Consider the following 23,610-nt stretch of genomic DNA (forward strand, 5'->3'; position numbering starts at 1 on the left):
TGTTTGAATTCCCGTACAAACCCAGCGTATGACGTCAGGAGCCACGAATTCTGTTCCCAAAGCGCCGTAGCCCAAGTGCGTGCCTCACCTCGAAGCAAATTAATCACATAAGCCACCCGGCTGGCATCTGATGCGTACATAACTGGACGCTGTGAAAAAATGAGCGAACACTGCATTAAGAAGTCTGCGCACGTTTCGACACAACCTCCGTACGGTTCTGGAGGGCTTATGTAAGTTTCAGGGGACGGTGGGGGGGTTTGTTGAACGGCCAGTGGAACGTCTGTCTGTAGCCCAGAGCCAGCAGGAGGAGTCACTGCAGCAGCGCTCGAATCGCGCGCTTCTACTCTGGCGGTGAGAGCCTCCACCCTCCGATTGAGGACTGCATTCTGCTCGGTTACCAGATTTAACTGAGCGGTGAAAGCGGTAAGGATTTGCTGCAGATCACTTACCACGCCTCCTGCTGACGCCTGCGCTCCTTGTTCTCCCATTGGTTGTTCAAGCTGTGGTTGACGCCCCTCGGGATCCATGACGAATGGCCGAGAAATCCTGTTGGGAGAGGGTCGTAACACGGACCCGCAACAGGGGGCGCAAATGAACGGACAATGGATAAGACAAAGAGTAACAATTTAATGTTGTGAATCGCACAACTAAATACAGATACAGATGATGCCAATTGTACACAAGGTGACGTGCGGGCAGGCTCGAAGATAGGAGACCTCTGGCGATCGGAGAGCCGGGACCCACACAGCTTCCACCACCAACGGCCTGAAGAACACCGGAGCCGCCAAGTCCTGAGTCCCCAGGTGGTCACCGTCTTCGGTTGCAGACCCTGGTACTGCTGGCAGAAGATGACAAAACAGTTATGGTGAGTGTGTATCCACACACCCAGTAATCCTTCTTCTACAGATCTTCGCGGAGGGAAAACCTCCACCTCCGATACAGCTCCTGACAGTTGCTGTTTGGATGGAGTGAGAGGCGAAGACGTCGCAGACTCTCACTGCACGCCAATCCAATTACTACTGACTTCAGGAATCCGGCTGCACACAGAACAATAATTAGTCTTCAGAAAATATAACTTGCAGAGAATTACCTTCGACGGTAGTTGATTTCTCGGCGAGGAGGTGGAGTAATGATCCGGCTTTTGTAGAGATGGTGGTGATTGGTGACAGCTGGTGTAAACGAGTGACAGCTGTCACTCTCTGTCTCGGAGCCCTCTCATGCTTGAAGCCCGCACTCCAAGCAGGGCGCCGACTGGTGGTGGTGGGCCAGCAGTACCTCCTCTTCAGCGGCCCACACAACAATCTCTTTAACACCGGGTGATGTACCTGCCCCTAATACATGTAGTGAGTGCATCTCACAAAAAACAAATGCCAGTTACATAAAAGTACCTATTTGGAGTCAATCTGGGTCAGTCTGCTTCATTCCGTTACATTTTACCCCCATTTCATGATTATCAGTCCTCATTTCACCCCATTTTGTCCATTTCGTATTTTAGTATGGCCCACGACATATTATTTCCATCCACCCACTAAACCAGCTCAATCTAATTTGTTCAAGTCTTCAGTCAAGTCAATGAGCTGATGAGTGAAATCACCTGTTTAAGGTAGAAGCAATACATAGTGAAACTCTTACTCTTTTGAAGCTGGGATTACCCACCTCTGGGGGCACGTAATGACAAACTGTCTGATAGAGAACAGTCCAACATTTCAGCAGGTATGAGATTCATTTTACTTGTTACTGAAATAACCACATAGGAAGCAGAACTTTTTAGCTGACCCTCAAAAAACTTCAGCGTCCAAATGTAAATGTATAACTTTACCTCAAATGTTGATTTAAAATATGTGAATGTTTTGTTTGAAATTGATCTCAGTAGAATCCGATCGTGACTTTATGTTGTTTTAGTTGATTAAATTTTGAGTCCCTCTTGCAGTTGGACTAGACGTTATTGAGAATTACAGGTCTCACTGTGGTGCACTCTGACTGTTTGCAGGCTTACCAGCTGTCCAGAGGAAGAGTGTGGCCGATGATCATCATCCTCTGTCTCATTGCTGCAATTCTGTCTGCATTTCTGGATAATGTGACCACGATGATGCTTTTCACGCCTGTCACAATTAGGTACGGTCATTAAAATGTTCACAGAAACAGATGGTACATGACGTCAACTGTCCTGATAAGAGCACACATGCCAGCTTACAGTGTGGAGAACAAGCTGTCAGAAATACAATATTCAAGGTCTGGTACAACGCTAAGGGTCCCTTCACACATAGTGTGAAGTCTGGATGAAGTGCACACTTAGGAATCGTGTGCAAACCGTGTAATGTCCCTGTCGCCAACGCCTCGTACACCTGTTGCTGCAACTATTTGCGCGCACAAGCGCCTGAAAGACAGAGTGTGTGCTCTGCAATCTCATCACACCCTCTCGCGGCAGGTGCCGGCCAAATTCCAGGTGACACGCACGAACATCTAACACCACTCGCATGGCACTTAGAAAATGTGTGGCCATTCGCACTCTTGGCACGACAATAGACTGTTCATGAGTGTGACTTTGCAAACACACGCACTGACACATGGGTGTGTGCGCTTCACTCACAGGAGGCGTGGTTTCCTACAGAAGCAGCTGTGGTGACAACACCTACTGTTTTTGGACAGTCATGGACAAACACCTGTCCACTGTGAGGCGCATGTGTCTGATTGCTGTATTTATGTAGACATAAATAAAAACATATCGCCATGGTGGCGACAAGCTGCAGCAAGCGCGCGCGCACGGAGCAAACACTGACAGCCTCCCAGGTTGAAACGGACCATCAAATCAGAACAAGCAGCAGGCGATCTGACCGTCACGTCACCCACGTGAGCTCTGTTGCTCTGGTTGGAACTTTACAGGCACTCATTGTGGACATGGATGTCATGACAGTATTGGACTTTCAGTAATTTCTTTGAACGTTTTCTTTTTTTAATCGAAAACAAATAAGAATTTTCTGAAATCAACAGAGTCAAGCATACAACACACCTTGGGCCTGATTTGCTCATGGTGGTCACTGAGCATTGTGCCTTTTTATTGTGCAAAATACAGTGTATTGTCCATTGAACACATTTGCCTTTATGAATATACAGTTTGGGGTGTGTCCACCTGAATGCGCAAAATTATTGGTGTTGAACATTAAAGTAGGTGAGTTTTGCACAAAGAGATTGATAACCAGAAGGAAATGTAGGAGGCTCTGATTGCACTGTATATGGGAAACTTCACTTTTAACTTTGTGCAGCCATTACGGAATGAATTAGAATGAATTTGTGTTGCCGTGACAAAAATGAGGTGCTTTTCGTCACAATATCACGAACCAATCGATTAATGTATATTTCGTGCCAGGTTGATCCCAGAGATCATGTGGGTGTATCAAAGACAGCCATGCCCCTCTCAACAGTGCAGAGTGCAGGGCCAGGAGCAGCTCTAATCCATTTAACATACAATGAAGAAAAATATAAATGCAACTTTTGTTTTTAACTCCAATTTTTCATGAGCTGAACTCAAAGATCTAAAACATTTTCAATATACACAAAAGACCTAATTTTCTCAATTATTGTTTAGAAATCTAAATCTGTGTTAGTGAGCACTTCTCCTTTGCAGAGATATTCCATCCCAGGTCCCAGGTGTGGCATATCAAGATGCTGATTAGACAGCATGATTACTGCACATATTTTTGTTTAACATAAGTGGCACAGAGACACATGCTTTTTTAAAATCGCTTTACACTTTGCAAGCAGACCATAGTTTAGTGTGACAGAAGTTGGACTATCAATATATACCAGTGTGCTGGATTCAATTCATGGCCATGCTACCTGTCTGTGTCCTTGGACAAGACACTTCATTTGCATTGTCTCAATCCATCCAGCTGTAAATGGTCCCGGCCTTGGTTGGGGCAGTAATCTGCAAAGGATCGGCATCCCATCCAGGTGGAGACGTAGATGGTCATCGCTGCAGAATCTAGGGCACCAATGGGCCTCAGAGCTTATATTTGACGAGCGCTAAACTAATGAAATGTAGGAAGGTGAATCACAGTAAATAAAAGTAAGTCCCTTCGGCGGCTCCCTCATTTTCACTTAGGGTTGCCACAGCAGATCCAAGGTGGATGTGCATGTTGATTTGACACATTTTTTTGCTGTTTTGTCTGTTTTGGTTGGATTCTCCTCTACAGAGCTCCCCCTACAGGTCGGGAGTACATATGTCACAAATCTGTCAGAAAAAAACTCTGTGTCAAGAAAGCCACAATCCAGAAATATACAGAGAACAGAGTTTAGCTCAGGAGGATCTCTTTCTCTTTCTTCTCACCGTCTGTGTCCCTCTTGCCTGTGAGATCTCTCTCTCTTTCTCATTGCATTTTATTTTTCATTTCAGTGGAGCTTTATTGACATGGGAAATATACGTTTACATTGGCAATGCAAGTGTTACATAGAACAAACTAGAAGCACTCAGAGAGTGCAAACCTCCTCCAAGGCCATAGGATCACTGACCCTAAAGAGATTCCCTCCTTGGCACAGTGATCTATTCAACAATTCAGTGTTACAACCAAAACTATGATACATACACTTTTCTTTCCTGTATATTTGACATCCTTGACCATGAAAACATACCACTAGAATTTGGAATCACTTTTATGTCTTTATTAGTTGAAAAGTTATTGTATAAAACCGATTTTTCTGTAATGGCGGTTTTCGTCTGGATCTAGCTCCATAACATTTGAAGCTACATCAAATCTGATGACACCTTATTGAATCAGTACAGATTCAGCTACAGTTTGGTGTTAGTTGTGCATCTCTAGCTTCATTTGTCACCTCACACTGACACATTTTCTATTTTCCCTATATTTTTGCATATTCTGGATCACCAGATCCGGAATCCGGATCCAATCATCACCAAACTTTGTTGTTTGGTAGAACATTTGACTATGTTACACCTTAATTTTTTTCAAGCCTTTCTGCCTTGTTTTTGTGGAGTTAGAAACTAGAATGTCAAAATTCCCCCTTCCCGCAATGGTGAAGAATCCTTTAAAAAATTCCTGGATCCGGATCGTGATCCGGATCACCACTAAAATTTAGTCACTTGTTCCTCTTGTCATTTCCAACCACTCCACAAAATTTCATCAAAATCCGTTCAACACTTTTTGAGTTATCCTGCTGAGAGACAGACAAACAAACAAAAGCGACCGAAAACATAACCTCCTTGGCGGAGGTAAAAATAAAAATAAAATTTTAGAAATTGTACATACAGTTAAAAATATTCTACAGGAAATAAATGTGTAAACAGGAGATATAGGATTAAAATAAAAAATTTGCTTTCGGTGCCAAAGTATACTATCCCATAAAATGTGTTACAATATACATAGATAAAGTGACATACATAGAGGTTTAATCTCCTGTTTTGGGTGTACAGTGGTGTTGCAGCAGAACACAAACTTTGCTGCTGTGTTTGCACACTGTTGTACTTCACCCAACAGATACAGAAGTTTTTTTGATGTTGGTCATGCTCGCAAAGTCTTTTTGGGTGTTTGTGACCTGTGGGAAGTACGTGTCTCTGATGTCTTGGTACAGCTGGCAGATGGTTAGGAAGTGCAGCTCGGTCTGCACCTTGCGTTGTGAGCAGTGGGTGCACAGTCTGTCGTCTCTGGGGAGCCAGGTCTGTCTGTGGTGGCCTTTCTCCACAGTGAGGCTGTGCTCACTGAGTCTGTACATGGTCAACGATTTCAATGAGCTTTGGGGTGGTCACTTTGCTCAGGTATTCTGCCATGGAGTACTGTCTGTTTAGGGCCAGATAGCATTCCAATTGACTTTGGTTTTTGGTTGATTTTTTTTCTAATGCATCACATAGTTTTCTTTTTGTTTTCTTATAATTTGGTTTAGTATAATAGGGTTTGTGTTTGGTGGCTCTGCTTGTGTTTGTGTAGAGTCCCAGAACCAGCTGGGTGCGGTGACATCGCTCTACAGTCTCTCTGTAAATCAGGGCTTTGTTATGGAGCATACTGGAGTCATTATTGTTGTGGTGGTCATAAAATTGAATTGCTCTCTTTTGAACTTGAATAATTAGTGGGTATCATCTTAATTCTGTTCTGCATGCATTGTTCAGAGAATCAGAGTTATCCGTCGGACACAGAGGATGGATTTGCAGAATTCTGCATGCAGAGTCTCGGTTTGATGTTTGTCCCATTTTGCAAAGTCTTGGTTGACTTCACAACCATGAAGAGAAATGGGTTCTATGACGGAGTCCAATATTTTGAGCCAGATTTGAATTGGGATGTCCACTTTGATATTCTTTTTGATAGCATAAAATGCCCTTCTTGCCTTGTCTCTCAGGTCACTTACAGCTTTGTTGAAATTGGCTGTGGTGCTGATGTTTATTCTGAGGTAGGTGTAGTTTTTGTGTGTTCTAGGGCCATCTTATCCAGGAAGAAATTATATTTTTCTGACTGGAGGCTGAGTCCTTTTTGGAATATCATAATTTTTGTCTTGATTAGATTCACTGTCAATGCCTAGGTTTGAGAGAAATTGTGTAGATGGTCAAGCTGTTGTTGTAGCCCTTCTTTGATTGGAGACAGCAATACCAGGTCATCTGCAAAAAACAGGCTTTTGATTTTCTGTGTCTACTAGAGTGATGCCTGGTGCTGCAGACTGTTCGAATGATTTTGCCAATTCATTGTTGTATATGTTGAAGAGCGTTGGGCTTAAACTACATTCCTGTCTAACCCCCCATTTTGGGGAAAGATGGCTGTGTATTTTTTGCCAATCATAACGCCACACTTGTTGTTTGTGTACATTGTCGTGAAGATATGCTCATTTAGAATTAATTAAATAAGTGCATTAATTATTTTCTCCAAAAGGGCTGATGTTTCAATTGAAAAGTCTGCTGTTTTCATTTTGACTTGAAAAGCTTGGCTTCCAACTGGAGATATCTCCTGAAAAACTCCCTCCAGCTGCACTGTCAATTGTCTTCAATTTCGAGCTCTTCAAAGTTTTCCCTGAAACTATACTTATTGGTGAAATTCCAGCCAGTGTAAGTTATAGGACATTTTAACAGCCAAGTGTCAAAATGAGAAAGTTCCCAGACCAGCCAGGATATCACCTCAGGATAATGGGAGCATAAACTCAGAGCCTTGACAGCCAGTTTCTCCTACAGGTCTCACTTCAAAGAACACAATCAATTTGTGTACAAAGAACATTATTTTATTGACATATCAAAATTCTAAAGTTTTCCTTTTGTGTTTAATCAAACAAAATGCTTTGCATATATTTAATTTAACCTGACATGTTCCTGTTATAACATAATACTTTGATGGTGAAATATTCTTTAATCATCTTATATTCAGTTGAAAGGAGCCTAAGAAAAATGTTTGTCAATATATTTAATTGTTTAAGCAATTTAAATGCCTCTGATTCTCCCTGCAAAGGTTTTTCTGAGTGAAATTACACACCTAAGTGGGTGGAGTTTTATGACATAGGAGCTCCCTTTAAAAGGCCCAGAACAAGGACTCTCGGCCCTTCTTTTCTTTCCTCCTCTTGTCTCTCTTCTGTCTTTTTCTCTTATCTTCTTGAAAGAGCTTAATTTTTTGTGGCTAAAAAGGTCCCCAAGTAGCCTAGCCTCATGTAGCTAAATCTGCCACGTGGCTCTTTGTTCACCCTTTGTTTCATGACTTTTGGTAACAATTTTCCAACCTGATAACTCTTTTAAAGGCTTGTCAAGTTTTTCACTTTTATAAGATAATTTGCTCGTGGAGCTTTTCAGAATAAGAGCGAATTTACAGAAAAGCATCTTTTTCCCCCTTTTCTGTAACTTTACAATGTCGGTTTCTAAACTTTAACTTTTTCTAAATTCAAAAAGACTTTTAAATCGGGTTCCAACAAGTTTTTGTACACCAGCGTACCAGGGGACAAACACCTAAACCTTTTATCCGTGGGCCAGGCAAGTCAAGACGGACCTGTCGAGTGCCTCAGCCATCTGGCTGGCAAACCAAGCCAACACTGGAACTTGTGTCACCGGAGAAAACCAGCGGTTCCACCCTAGAACCAGACAAGCTCTGGCCGAACCCGGCCATCAGCGACAATTGAAATCTGCTCGTCTCACATCTTCAAAGGACCAGCTAAGTTACCCGTTAAAGGGTCCAGCAAGGGCTTTGTTACATAGTACAAGGTGCCTTCATGTAGTTTGTTGATAATATTTTTTAATAATAATAATTGGCTTCAAAATTCATTACTAAATTCAAATCAGATTTATTTACTTAATTCATTAAATTTTATTTCACTGCTTTCTTTCAACGTCTCATGAGTAACAAATATGTGTGCATAATAATCCTATTGAATCATTGTTCATATACTCAAAATGCCAGAAACCTGTTCATTTCCTTGTATATGTATTTGTAAATAAAATGTAAATATTCCTGTCGTGGTTTTTATTATGTTCAGATGGAAACAGCGTTGGTCAGTCGTATCGTAGAAGTTACGACTTTCAGATTTGAGACTGATTAATGATTTAAGACTGATTAAGGATTATTGATTAATGATTACTGATTAATTCATGATTATTTAAATTAAAGTTCCTGGTCTTTAAAATGAGGTGGTACCCTTACAACTTTGAGGTAATTAAATATCATTCTAATCAGATATTGGTTTACTAACATGGCATGACTTACCTGGGTCCCCAGAAGGAGGACCTTTCAATATTAAAGATTAATAAATCTTAATATTCAAATTCCTTATATTTCTGGTGCACCCATTTGATCCTAATAATTATTAAATCGTACGATTTACAATAATAAATCGTACGTGACCCACTGGTGAGGTCCAGTCCAATTTAATTAATTTTTGGATCTTAATAATTCTACTTGCTACAGCTTGTTGCCGCCGTGTGTGGCCAAAGTCCAAAGTTCAGTAACTGCAAATTATTATTTTTCATCTTTCGCTACAACATTGAGTTTACAATATAGGTTTTTCCTCCAACCCCGCTTTCCAACAGTTTGTACAGCAGACCCTTGTGCCAAATTGAATCAAATGCTTTTTTTGAAATCTACAAAACAGGAGAATAGTTTGCCTTTGTTTTTGTTTATTTGGTTATCAGTGTTCTGAGGGTGAAAATATGGTCTGTTGTACGGTAATTTGGTAAGAAACTGAATTATCATGCAGAAGATTTTTCTGAGGTTGCTGGTGACACAGACTCCACAGTAACACCACAGGCCTTCTTGGTTTTAATTGATTTCATTTTGTCCTGCAGTTCCCTTAGGGCAGGGGTGGCCAAGTTCGGTCCTTGAGAGCTACCTTTCTAACACTCTTAGTTGTCTCCCTGCTCCAACACACCTGAATCCAATGAAAGGCTCATTAAAAGTCTGCTAACAAGTCTTTCATTGGATTCTGGTGTGTTGGAGCAGGGAGACAACTAAGAGTGTTAGGAAGGTAGATCTCGAGGACCGAACTTGGCCACCCCTGCATTAGGGTAATGGGGTAATCTAGTGGGTTCTGGTAATCTTTTATGGCTGACTCTAATACCCCCATCACACATAGCTGGAATCACGCAGAGTGGCATCGGATTTATGAATTGGCGAACATCCGAAAAGTGTTGGATTTCAATTCCAAAACGTTTTGACAGCCATCTGCAGAAGTCAACACAGTTGGTAAAAATCACCTGACGGCCCCGAGTGTGACGCGCATGTTCAAAGCTCTCCGGGCATGGTTGAGATGGGAAACGTATCCGACGGTGGTCCGTGTGTAATCTGACAACCATCTAACCGCAATTACATATTCCGATGGCGACCAAAACAGGATCCAAAACGATTTGAGCGCATACAAGGGAACCTCAAGATAGATCTGGCACATTAAAGCCTGCCCGTATGACCTGCACGTCACGTATAATAATGTCCACCCCCCCTCCCCCCCACCTAGGAGCGCAAAGGAACTGTTGAAATGTATGTGGCACACTTCATCATGATAAGAATTCTGAATTATTATCATGTACAGTGAATGTGAACAGTGGCTGTGAACTATTGTCTCCATCATAACACAGCGGCTGCGCCTCTCCCTGGTGCGCAGTAATGCATCAGGCTCAGAGCTGAATGGATCTCACGCTGTAATAAATGATCACCGTCTAACTCACAGGCGGTATGCCATGGAACTGTTGTGCCAGGTTGTTACACCATTAATAAACATGAATCTCTCCTCCAACAGCGGTCCAGGAGTGTTTCACAGCGCAGATGTGGACGTGAAGCCAGGAGAGCAGCCTGCAGTTAAAATCCTCTCACCCCCCCCCCCCCCCCAAAAAAAGTGAAAATATGATAATCCAGCCAACACAGTGTCCAGAGTTGCATTGTGCTCCTTAAGTGAGCAAAAAATAAAAAATAAATTAAAGTTAGCTGGAAATGCTCCGTCTGACGCATGGAACAGCATGGCGCAATGCCAGAAAACTTTGAACAAACCTGCCCAGTGGCATGCGTGCACACGTGTGCCCCGCATGCACGCTTAATGGCCCATGCAGCATTATACACATACACACACACAAGGTTGAGTGATAATTGCAGCCCCAATGTGTGCGGACCAATGTGCGCCACACACACACGCGCGCTGCGCTCCAGTCCAGTGTTTGCCATCCAGGCATTTGATCGGGGAGTCTGCAGCGCCTTTTGTGGCTGTCTGGCAGCAGTCTGTATCATCCAACTGCTGTCTATACATTTGTTTTGGATGCCATTGTGCAGGTGTGGACGAGGCAATCTGTCTGCGTTCTGACAGAGCTGGCCACACCTCTTTTCTTCCTGACTGCATCGGATTATGGCAATATTTGCCGTGGGCATAGTTCCGGCAAATTCTTGCTTGTTTTTCTTTACTGGACGAAATACCTTGGTGGTTTCCCAATACATCTCCATTTTGTAGATATTCATGTTTTGTTTATTTACGATGTTCTAATTTTCCCAGAATTTATTTGTTTTCATAGACTCTTCAATAGTGTGTAGCCGATTTCTAACATGGTGCTCTCATTTTTCCGTACTGTATTTTTATATTGTTTTAATGTTTCACTATAGTGGAAGGCATGTATTCTGCTTGTCTGTGTAATTGGTTCGATATGTTGTGGCTTTAGGTTTGATAGGGATGCTGAAAGGTCAAATATATTATTGAGGTTTTCTACTGCCTTGTTCACACCTTCACTGTTATGTTCAAATGTTTTTTTCTAGAAACTGGTTTATAAGCAGTTGGAGTTGTTGCTGCTTAATAGTGTTTGGGTATGTTTCTGTACTATTTTCTTTCCATTTGTAGTGTGTTTTGATAGTGTGTAGTTTGGTTTGTTGTGAAACCTCCTGATTTGGTGTTGATCTGTTCAGGTAGAGTGTGGTTTTACTGTGATCTGATAGGGGTGTTAGTGGGCTGACTGTGAATGCCTGAGAGACACTAGACTGAGGTCAGTGATGAAGTAATCTACTGTGCTGTCACCCAGAGATGAGCTGTAGGTGTATTTACCGTAGGAGTCTCCCCTGACTCTAATGTTGACTATGAACAGACCAGTGAATGACAGAGTTGTAGGAGTTGTAATCCATGTTTGTTTGTTGTTTTGTCATAGTTGTGTCTCGGGGAACATATTGAGGAGATGGTATTTCTTCCTCCTGGTAGGTGTTTGTCCCCCTTGGGTGCTGTCCCCTTCTTTCTCTCTTTCTCTCTCTGTGAGAATGTGCACAATCAGTGAGGACATATAATGTCATGCTTTCATGTTGAACTCTGCTCCAAAGCTTCCCTCAGCAGCATCTGTAGGTCAGCATCTGTTTTTCACACTTCTTTATCTTTCAGCTCTGCTATTCCAAGAAAGCCCAACCGAGGTTGACCTGTGTGTAACCCCTTGCATTGTCATGCAGCTTTTCTCTTTCTCACTTCCTCCGGCAGCAGGTTTTTTTCTTTTTTCTCTAGCGGTCATGATGCGGTTATGAACATGTAAAAAATGAAGATGTTATCTTGTTCGCCGGTGCCTTGACAAGGGTGTATGGATGTGTTGTTGTTGTAGTGCCGTAAAGCAGTTTGTGTTTCTCATAACACCCATTTACACGACACTGGGTTGGTGTCTCTGAAGTTGCAAGACTGGTTTTCGACTATGAGGCCCTTGGTGGGGGAGACAGAGTCCACATTCTCCCCAAAATAAGTCATTTAACCATTACAATTACTCCCAAACTGTAATATTAAGTTAAAAAAAAGTTACTTAGTTCTCCTTTACATAGAGAAATTTAATTACAACAGAGCTCTCTTCAGGGCAGCACAGTGGCTTAGTGGTTAGCAGTGTTACCTCACAGCAGAGAAGGTCATGGGATTGATTCCCACCTGTGGCCTTTCTGTGCAGTTTGCATGTTCTCCCCATGTTTGTGTTGCTTTCTCTCCAATGCCTTCCTCCGTATGTGTGAATGTGTTGCTTGTCTATATGTGGCCCTGCAACAGACCAGCATCCGGTTCAGGGTGTTTCCCGCCTCACCCCCTATTGATGGATAGGCTCCAGCCCCCCGTGACCTTAATTGGAGTAAGCGGTTGAAGATGAGTGAGTGAGTGAGTGAGTGAGAGGTCTCTTCAGGATTTTCAAGAAAGTTGATGATATTATAAGTTGAGGTTGTGAAGCCTTGGATTGTGGCACCCTTGTGTCATAGTTGGAGGGTGAGAATTTTTTTCCCATTATTCTGTCCTGATAAACTGCAGCAGATATATCTTTGTTCAACCTTGGCAAAGTAATATACTCTACAAACTGACCTTGCACCATTTCTTTCTTGAGTATGCAAAGATTTCAGCAGATTTGACAAATCTAATGGTTTGCTGTTTTTAAAACGTAATGAGGAATCTTAACCAAACTGGCCACTCAAAGATCACATAATTCCCTACAAAACTCTGATATTTATTCTGCAGCAGGGTTAATGCTTTCAAACGCTATTGCTGGTGTTTCACACATTCAGTCAACGATACTGTGCAAAAAATTATTTAGTTTCACATTTACAGTACAACTTACAGCCTTTGTCCAATATTATATCCATTATTATATCACAGGATATTCACAATTTTGTAATGCTCCCTGTTGTATGTATCCAGTGGATGCTTTCTGAGCGACAGTTGTTGACAGTGTTCTGGTGGAATGGACTTATTTTAAGACGTGTTTGGGCAGGGGTGGTGGAAACGCAGTTAGTGTGCTTTGTTATGTTTACAGAATGGAAGGTTCCCAGTTCAACAGAACCATTCTCCATGTAATGTGGAGTTGCTTCTCCATTCTCGTGCCCATTCTCCATGGAATGTGGAGAAAGAGCATCCAGTGTAAAACTTGTACTAAATTAACATGCAGATCCATCTCAGATCTGCTGTGGTGACCATCACTGAATAAAGGGACAAGCAGAAAGGATGACATGAAGGGTAGCTGTTGAAAAAACTGTAAACATCTGTCATTACTGTGATTGTGAACCAAATGTTGCCAATTTCATTCAACCACAGCTCACATTTCCAGAGCTAGAAATATATCATGACACTTAGGAGTCACATCTTTGCAAGACTTCAGTGGAAGCAAAATGGTTAACAAAGACAAATGACATGGCCACTGTGTAGGCAGTCATACAGTTGGACTTGTTGGGGAATCAACCACAGGAAGAAGGATTTTCAAAAGAAATTGCCTTTTGGGTTTCCCTAGTTACTCAGGGTTGCTAAGTGGACCCAGTAGAGATTGGCAGTAAGTTTAACGCTGAGGTTCCAGCTCTTTATGGAGGACACATTTTCTGCTCCTGGTGGACCTAAACAGTCTCCAGCACAGTACTAATCAGGACCTACTCTGCTTCACATCTGAGATCTGATGGGATCAGATGTGCTTAGAGTGGTACGGCTGAAGCAATAAGGGTTGCTCCACTTGAAATCAGAATCTCAGCAAAAACAAACAAACAAAAACAAACAAAAAACCAAAAATGGCAGTATGGGGGAGGCATTCCTTATTTCATTCTTTGGTGAAACAGCTACACAATAATGTCAGATGTTTTCTGATGTTCTTTTTTCAATGCACAATCCAGCAAATGGATACTGCCATCTGTAATCAACAGACACTATAGAATATGTGTTTAAAATGGAATCATAGCTCTCTGTTCCCTCCCAGACAAATTCACTTTTCTTTCCTAAAATAACATTACCAAAGCTAATTGTCTCTACGGGAGCTCAATCAATCAAATGTATCATTTGTATAGCGCCAAGGCGCTTCACACAACATGATTTTAAAACACAACAAAATGAATTAAAAGAGCAAAAGGCACAATAAAAGAGTAAAAACATAAGAGTTAAAAGAATAGCACATACAAAACATAATATACTCACGAGACTAGAAGAAGACTAGAAAACAGGTGGGTCTTAAGTCTAGACTTAAAGTCACCACAGAATCCGACTGCCTTATTTGCGCGGGAGATCATTCCACAGAGCAGGGGCACAATAAGAAAAAGCTCTGTAACCCGCAGACTTTTTATTCACCTTAGTAACACAATGAAGTCCTGAACTTGCGAACACAAGGCCCGAGCCGGTAACGTAGGGCTCAACCAGGTCAGCCAGGTATGAAGGTGCCGGTCCGTGAACAATTTTATAGGCCAGTAACAGAACCTTAGAATCCGATCTCACAGAGACAGGAAGCCAGTGAAGAGATGTCAAAATGGGTGTAATATGGTCAAACTTTCTGCTTTGTGTCAAAAGTCTCACACCCCACATTTCGTCTTATTTGTTCTGACAGTTAGTGCTGCGCTTCAGTTGTATTTGTGTCATGAACTGTTATGAAGTTCTCAGAATCACTTATGCTGCCAGCCGGACAGAATACAGATTTAACCAAAGGAAAAATTACACACATGATACATATACAGTAGCTACATGTGCTCCACCCCTGCGCTCCTCAGACGGTTCCACCTTTCTGACGGACAAGGAAACCCATTATGAAGCGTGGGCCATAACCACTTTGAAAACCTCTTCAGTGACCAGCGCACGTGCAAGAATCATCAACGAGAAGATTCCCCAGGTGGAGGTGAAATGGGAACTTGATGACCCCCCAACACTTGAAGAGATCCAAAAGGCCACCATGCAGCTGAATCCAGGGAAGTCTCCTGGCCTAGATGGCATCCAACAGAGGTGTACCAACATGTAGGTGAAGCAGTCCTTGACAAGCTTCAGATTCTCTTCTCCAGTGCTGGGAAAAGGGATGGTTCCACATGACCTTCGGGATGCGGTCATTGTCCCCCATTACAAGAACAAGGTCGAGAGTCCCGACTGTTCTAATTATTGGGGCATCACTCTCCTCTCAGTAGCAGGCAAGATTCTGGCTCGATGCTGCTCAACAGGCTTACCCCTACCATAGCGCATGAAAATACTCCTGATAGTCAGTGCGGATTTCGTGCCAACAGGGGAACCACCGACATGATCTTCATCCTGAGACAGATCCAGGAGAAGTGCAGAGAACAGAACATGGCCCTTTATGCAGCCTTCATAGACCTAACCAAGGCTTTCGACCCGGTCCGTCGTGAGGGCTTGTGGAAGATTCTTGCATGCCTTGGCTGCCCTCCAAAGCTCCTCACATCCTTCGCCAGCTGCCTGAGGCCAGATGGGACAAGTGAAGCACAACGGGACTCTGTCTGGCAGCTTCCCCATCTTAAATGGCGTCAAACAAGGTTGTATCCTCGCGCCCACTCTAATCTCAATCTTCTTCAGCATGATGCTTCGTGAGGCCAAAGAAGACTTGACAGATGGCATTTATATCTGCTTCAGAACCGACGGAAGTCTGTTTAATTTGCGGCGCCTTCTGTCCTATACTAAGATCACAGAAAAGCTAATCATGGAGCTGCTCTTCGCAGATGATTGCGCCCTCGTCGCCCATACGGAGCAAGCCTTGCAGCACATCGTCAACTGTTTTGCTGAAGCAGCAAGAGCCTTTGGCCTCACCATCAGCCTGAGAAAGACAGAAGTGCTATATCAACCGGTCCTCCATACAGCATATACCCCACCCCCACATCGAGGGTACCAACCTGAATGCAGTAGAGCACTTCACGTATCTTGGTAGTGTTATCTCAAACAACGCATCTGTCGCCAAGGACCTAGACAGCCGCCTTGCCAAGGCCAGCAGTTCTTTTGGTCGCCTCTCCAAGAAAGTCTGGCAGAATCATGCACTGTGCCTTTCCACAAAAGTGCAGGTCTACAGAGCCATTGTGGTCCCTACCCTACTGTATGGAGTTGAAACCTGGGTTCTGTATCGCCAGCAGATCAGATTACTGGAACGCTTTCATCAGCGTTGTCTCCGAAACATCCTCGGGATCAAGTGGCAGGACTACGTCTCAAATGAGGACATCCTTACCAGAGCCAAATTGCCCAGCATGGAGTCTATTATATTCAAACAACAGCTTTGTTGGGCAGGTCACGTAGCCAGGATGGATGATACATGCTTGCCGAAATTAATTCTCTTTGGCGAGCTCACGGAAGGGAGACGAAACCAAGGGGCCCCCAAAAAGCGCTACAAGGACCAGCTGAAGAAGCAGCTCTCCCTTGCAGGCATTCAGCATCAGTCATGGCAGCATCTAGCTACAGATAGACTTAGCTGGCATTCCAGCATCAAATCCGCCAGTCTGAAGTTCGAGGCAGAAAGAAGTGAGGCCTCATGCCAGAAGCGTCAAAGGCAGAAAGAGCGGGCAGCAGCACAAGCCCAGCCTACTCATGTGTTCATTTGCCTCAAGTGTAACAGGTCTTGTGCATCCCGCATCAGACTTTTTAGCCACCAGAGGGCTTGTAGAAAATAAACTAAAAAAAAAAAAAAAAAAAAAAAGGCCTTCCCACTATCCTCGCAAGCGAGGAAACTGCCAGAGAGAGAGAGCTAATGATGTTCAAGGTCATGTCTATTATCTTTCAATATCCTTTTTTATTCCTACATTTGTTTCTCCTAAATATTACAATCTAATCTAAACAGCTTTTCTGTCTCTGTCTGATTTTGCAGGCTGTGTGAGGTGCTTAATCTAGACCCTAGACATGTCCTGATTGCAGAAGTAATCTTCACCAACATTGGAGGGGCCGCCACAGCTGTCGGGGATCCGCCCAACGTGATTATAGTGTCCAATCAGGGTCTACGCAGAAAAGTACACACCTTCATAAACACTCTAAGCTCACTTTAACATGTACTAATACAACAGATCTGCCTGGTGTAATCTGGCGAATGAAGTAGACACTGTGCAAAGCAAAAATAATACTCATACTGACTTTTATGTAACACATCATTGTTAGATGAGGGTTTGATGAATAAGGCCATGTGTTACAATCGCTGAACATTCAGCTCTACCTTGACTTCTGACTCTATAATCTTTTAATCTTTGAATGGAGCTCTGATGTTCTGGTGAATTGATGTTCTGGAGTCTGTTGAATGGTAATATTTCTTTAAGCCACAGTGTTCTTGGGTGTTGTGCCTTTGAAACACATTATGTCCTCTGATGAAGCAGTCCCACTGAAGACTGATCAGATTTTTTTCACAAGTGTCCCAGTGCAAGTTTTTTAGTCTCTTTTAATGCACAATATGGCACAGTTGATGTATTTCCTTTTCATAGGCAGCCTGTGATTCCTCCTTTTGGTAGCACTGGTGAATGACTTAATTCCCCTTGTGTGGGGTGAGTACCACTTGCATTGTGAGGGCACGTCAACTTCAACGCCAAACGCAACACAATGCAGAAAAAGCCGCTACACCAGCACGCGATACGAGACTTGACTTCTATTAGTAAATGGAATCGTTTTGGCCATGTTGAATGTTTGGTGTCCAAAGTAATGGTCAAACAAGGCCAACATCCTTTAGAATGTATGACATATAACATATACGTATTTTACCCTGCAACATGATAACTAAGCAGGACAGATGATGCAAACAGTTGCTTTTTAGAATGCTGTTAACCAATATTTTGCATCACTTTTTACCAATATTGGACCACCTTTAACCTTTGACCCCTGTACAAACTGAAATTGCCATTGCCACCATTTTCTGTTGTTTTTACCCTACGATCCCCATGAATCCCTATGAATCCCGGTGATCACACAAATAATATGATATACTTCTCAATATGACAATAGGACTTTTAAATTTTGACCCCTGTGTAATCCTTCATTGACCGCTTCCTGGCTACAGCTACCACCCTGGGATGGCTATTATACTTTTTTTAAGTCCCTATACATTGGTGACCAAATTGCATAGCACAGGTTTTGCTACCCTGGTTAGTAGTGGCCAATCTGTCTGGCCCACAGAGAAATTCTACCATGAGTAACCTAAAAGGGGCATACTTTTGTATTCCAGTTTTGTTCTTCTGCTTCTCCTGCATGTTTGATGTATTGTAGCCTCTTCTGTGTGTGTACATCATGCACAGCATCCTTCCAGGGAAGTGATAGCTTCATGATGAAGATGCACTACCAGGAGCTGGACCAGAGAACCATGTCTTGTCTCAAGTTGGTACTGGAAATTTCTGCTGTGAAGTTAGTTTTTGGCCAGAGAATCTTACCATTGCTGTTCAACATTATTTGGTCTTTAATTGTCTTCAAGGTCAACTGCCTGGCACCAGTTTCACCAGGTATACCATGTTAGGTTAGTGTTACAATGTCATGTCATGACCATGACATGACCATTTGTCACATATCAACATTGTGTTAATGAAGATTTTTATCAGATAGGTTTTCTAGTTTTGGGGCCAAAGCTCCTTCTACCTGGTTAGACCTGGCCCACACTAGCGTCTTTGTAACATGGGGCTACTTTTGCATGTAGCACTGCCCATGCTGGAGTCCACTACTTCCCTGTGTATGGCATCAGATCAGTGACAAAACCCCACTCGCATAAAAAATGCGTTCACGTGTAGATATTAACTGCGCGCACGCAAATAATCACTCCACGTGCTCAAATTATCTCTGTACACGCGCACAAAGGTGCTGCGCATGAGGACCAGCACTCCCCCCACCCGCTGGAACTTGATTTCTGCTCACGCAAAGTTTATTTCTGCTCGTGCGCAGAGAATTCCTGCACGCTCGCTTGAAACTTATGGCACTATGGGGGAGGGAACCAGGTCGGCACTGGCGAGTGAGGTTTGATTGACAACCCTCTTCTCTGACGCGGAAGTCAGTCGGAGACAACGGCGTTAGCGATTATCACCTTAGTTTCTGCTTAAAACTTCACTCGAATCATCATCTATCTCAGCAGCAGATCTCTGAAATTTCTGTACAACAATCATTTCCACATAAATTCAGCATTATTTCATAACAAATTACAGAAACTCCTAAAAATCACCTCCTGACCCCGGCACGTCTGCAGACTGACTCTGTATATCCAAACCGATCAAAGGGAAATATGTGATTATTAACCATCAGATGACACATTAAAACCTCTTAAATCACGTGCAAACCATGAGGCCACCACCTCCCTGAAGGAGACAACGGCATCTCCTTAAAAAAATAAACATTCAAACGGACACTCAGAGTGTGGTGGAGTTGATGCTACATCTGCTTAATTCAGCCATGTGACTTTGACGCATCTCTGTGTCAGATGACTCCAGAGGGTTAAAACAGGGCTTGTAACCAGAATTCTTTTCCCAGTTGATTTGTTCTGAACAGAAACAGTATTTTAACATTACTGATTCTGAGTTCCACCTCAAAATTGACATTCCCGAAACAGTTAGAAAAAAATATCATTCCCAAAGTGGTTAGTAAAGTTTCAGGCCTGTATGTGGCACTGTAAGTCTCCCACGGAAAATGGAGAAGACGACAATAGAGGGTTTTTAATCACATGACCGATTTGCTGCAGGACAGGTGCCGTCTCCATTCTGGATTACAAGGAGGCTGGCGCGTGATAGAAAAATGGAGAGAATGTACGGTTATTATGATGCTTTAAATCCTCGAGATAAAGCTATTTATCGTGATAGATGTGTAGCAGTTGGTTCAGTGGATCCGTATCTTATACCAGATACTGAATTTAGTGGTGATGTAACGAACTGGCCGACAGTGTCACACTGTGATATTGTGAACTGATATTGTGAGCTGCTGACCAGGTCAGCCTCGCCGGCCTCCTGCAGAGCATCACAGCGGAGCTCGTCTTGAAGTCCTGAGTGATTTTCTCTCACCAGGCGCTAGAAGGGCAGCTTGTGGATCAGCAGCTCGGTGCTCGAGGACCACAATGTAAATAAGCATCCGTGTTGGAAGTGTTCTTGTGTTATCCTCAGCGGTATTTTTATGTATTCTTATATCATTTTATTGCCGAATAAAATAAAATAAAATTCTGGTCTTCTCTTTTGTACCCCTTCCCCTTCCCCTTGGCCCTACGCCTACCCCTTTAAAACAAGGGTTAAGGTGAAGGGGTATGCCTTTAGCCCTATGAATTGAGACACCCCTCCGCCTTAGTAGGAAAAAATAACTGCCCGTGTCAAACTGCCGTCTTCACTGTATGTTAACATGGCAACCAAAATGCAACTTGTTACAGTAGCCTGTTTGCTCTTTTTATTTTCTCGCCTTTCTGTGTAAATGCAAAGAAATAGAAAAAGTCGCAGATTTCTTCGATGCATCGCAATCATTGTTGTGTGGGCCGCCAGAAGAGGAGGTACTGCTGGCCCACCACCAGAGGGCGCCCTGCCTGAAGTGCGGGCTTCAGGCACAAGAGGGCGCTGCCGCCATGGACACAGCCGGGGTTGACAGCTGTCACTCATCAACTCATGACAGCTGTCACTCATCTCCACTTCATCAATCCACTCCATAAAAGCCGGACGTCATCTACACCTCGCTGCCGAGATATCATCTACCTGTGAAGGTCATTTCTCTGCTGACTTAAACTTATATAATAGTCTGAACTCTTTTGCAGCCATTTTTCCTGTGGGTGGCCTTATCAGCTGGATTGGCGTTTTGTTGTGAACAGCGACGGCTAGCTTCACACCCAATCCAGATAAGTGGTTTAACAGGAGCTGCACGAGTGTGTGATTAGAGTGGAGGTGACTTTCCACCTTCTGACTGTTTTGTTACTGGGTTGTGCACACACCCACATCTCACTGTTTGTGCTCCTCGCCAGCAGTACCAGATCCGACAGTCGGGGACGGTAATCACCTGGGAATTTCGGGACTTGGCGGCTCCAGTATTCACCAGGTTCTGTGGCGGTAGAAATCGTGTGGTTCCGGCTCTTTTCAGGACAGACGTCTTCTATCCTCGGCCTGCCCACACGTCACCTTTGTGTATTGACTGCTATCAGATTCTGTGATTGTCTGTATAATCGTTGTGCACATTCACAAACATTAAATTGTTACCTTTTGGCTCATCTATTGACCGTTCATTCACGTGGGTCATACACATCTTTCAACACGACTCCCAGTTACAATCCTAGGCGGGGATTTAACCCTTCAAGCCCCAGCACTGGTGGACACGGGGTCAGAAGGGAATCTGCTGTTGGATTCAGTGTTCAGGCCCCTGCATGGAGCCCAAATTTTCACCAAACTGGACCTTAGGAATGCGTACCACCTGGTTCGGATCCGGAAGGGAGACGAATGGAAGACGGCATTCAAACCCCATTAGGTCATTTTGAGTACCTGGTCATGCCGTTTGGCCTCACTAACGCCCCCGCGACGTTCCAAGCATTGGTAAACGACGTCTTGCGGGACTTCCTGCACCGATTCGTCTTCGTATATCTGGATGACATACTCATCTTTTCCCCGGACCCTGAGACTCATGTCCAGCATGTACGTCAGGTCCTTTAGCGGTTGTTGGAGAACCGGCTGTTTGTGAAGGGCGAGAAGTGTGAGTTTCACCCCACCTCTTTGTCCTTCCTGGGGTTCATCATCTCCTCCAACTCCGTCGCCCCTGATCCGGCCAAGGTTGCAACGGTGAGAGATTGGCCCCAACCAACAAGCCGTAGGAAGCTGCAACAGTTCCTCGGCTTTGCAAATTTCTACAGGAGGTTCATTAAGGGCTACAGTCAGGTAGTTAGCCCCCTGACAGCCCTGACTTCTCCAAAAGTCCCCTTCACCTGGTCGGATCGGTGCGAAGCCGCATTCAAGGAGTTGAAACACCGGTTCTCGTCTGCGCCAGTTCTGGTGCAGCCCAACCCTAGCCGCCAGTTTGTGGTTGAAGTGGACACCTCTGACTCAGGGATAGGAGCCGTGCTATCCCAGAGCGGAGAGACCGATAAGGTTCTTCACCCGTGTGCCTACTTTTCTTGCAGGTTGACCCCAGTTGAATGGAACTATGACGTCGGCAATCGAGAACTCCTTGCGGTGAAAGAGGCTCTTGAGGAGTGGAGACACCTGTTGGAGGGAGCGTCTGTGCTGTTCACGCTTTTCACTGACCATCGGAACCTGGAGTATATCAGGACCGCCAAGTGGCTGAACCCCAGGCAAGCTCGCTGGTCACTGTTCTTCGGGCGTTTTGACTTCCGGATCACCTATCGCCCCGGGACCAAGAACCAGAGATCGGATGCCTTGTCCCGTGTACACGAAGATGAAGTCAAGACGGAGCTGTCGGATCCACTGGAGTCCATCATTCCTGAGTCCACTATCATGGCCACCCTCACCTGGGACGTGGAGAAGACCATCCGGGAGGCCCTGGCATGGAGCCCGGACCCATGAACCGGTCCGAAGAACCATTTATATGTCCCACCAGAGGCCAGAGCTGCGGTCTTGGACTTCTGTCATGGTTCCAAGCTCTCCTGTCATCCGGGGGTGTGAAGGACCGTGGCAGTTGTCCGGCAGCGCTTCTGGTGGGCGTCTATGGAGGCCGACATCCGGGAGTATGTCCAGGCCTGTACCACCTGTGCCAGGGGCAAGGCAGACCACACGAAGACACAAGGACTTCTGCAGCCTCTACCAGTGCCTCGTCGCCCCTGGTCCCACATTGGCCTGGACTTTGTCACGGGTCTCCCACCGTCCCAGGGCATGATGACCATCTTCACGATAGTGGACTGATTCTCCAAGGCGGGCCACTTCGTGGCCCTCCCGAAGCTCCCAACGGCCCAGGAGACAGCAGACCTCCTGGTCCGCCACGTCGTGCGTCTGCATGGGATACCAGCGGACATCGTCTCGGACCGTGGTCCTCAGTTCTCCTCACAGGTGTGGAGGAGTTTCTGCAGGGAACTGGGGGCCAGCGTGAGCCTCTCGTCCGGGTATCATCCTCAGACGAACGGACAGGCAGAGCGGGCCAACCAAGAACTTGAACAGGCTCTCCGCTGCGTCATGTCCGCGCACCCGTCGGCCTGGAGTGACCATCTGGCCTGGATCGAGTACGCCCATAACAGCCAGGTGTCCTCTGCCACCGGCCTCTCCCCGTTCGAAGTGTGTCTGGGGTATCAGCCCCCACTGTTCCCCGTGGTGGAGGGAGAGGTCGGTGTGCCCTCGGTCCAGGCCCACCTGCGAAGATGCTGACGGGTGTGGTGTACCACCCGCTATGCCTTATGGAAGGCCCGGACGAGGGCTAAGGCCCATGCAGACCGCCGGCGTTCCCCGGCCCCTGCTTACCAGCCCGGGCAGGAGGTATGGCTATCAATGAAGGACATCCCCTTACAAGTGGACTCCCCTAAGCTGAAGGAACGTTACATTGGACCATTCCAGATCCTCAAAGTCCTCAGTCCGGCCGCAGTGAAGCTGA

At 44.6% G+C, this 23,610-nt stretch overlaps 1 protein-coding gene and 1 long non-coding RNA gene across 2 annotated transcripts in view; one reads left to right on the top strand and one right to left on the bottom strand.

Annotated features, from left to right (window-relative positions):
* oca2 (oculocutaneous albinism II) overlaps nucleotides 1-23,610 on the top strand; it is a 288,339-nt gene that overhangs the window by 129,856 nt on the left and 134,873 nt on the right. Inside the window, exons 13-14 of the mRNA XM_034180628.1 lie at nucleotides 1,991-2,115; nucleotides 16,973-17,111. Of these exons, the coding sequence (XP_034036519.1) occupies nucleotides 1,991-2,115; nucleotides 16,973-17,111 (264 nt within the window). The remainder of the gene's footprint in view (nucleotides 1-1,990; nucleotides 2,116-16,972; nucleotides 17,112-23,610) is intronic.
* Nucleotides 6,156-16,510, bottom strand: LOC117519297. The gene is made up of 3 exons (XR_004563240.1): nucleotides 16,500-16,510; nucleotides 12,752-12,756; nucleotides 6,156-6,511 (listed from the first exon to the last, which is right to left on the bottom strand). It is a non-coding gene; the product is annotated as an uncharacterized LOC117519297 (long non-coding RNA).

The sequence above is a fragment of the Thalassophryne amazonica genome, chromosome 10 (assembly GCF_902500255.1).
Source record: "Thalassophryne amazonica chromosome 10, fThaAma1.1, whole genome shotgun sequence".
Taxonomy (NCBI): Eukaryota; Metazoa; Chordata; class Actinopteri; order Batrachoidiformes; family Batrachoididae; genus Thalassophryne; species Thalassophryne amazonica.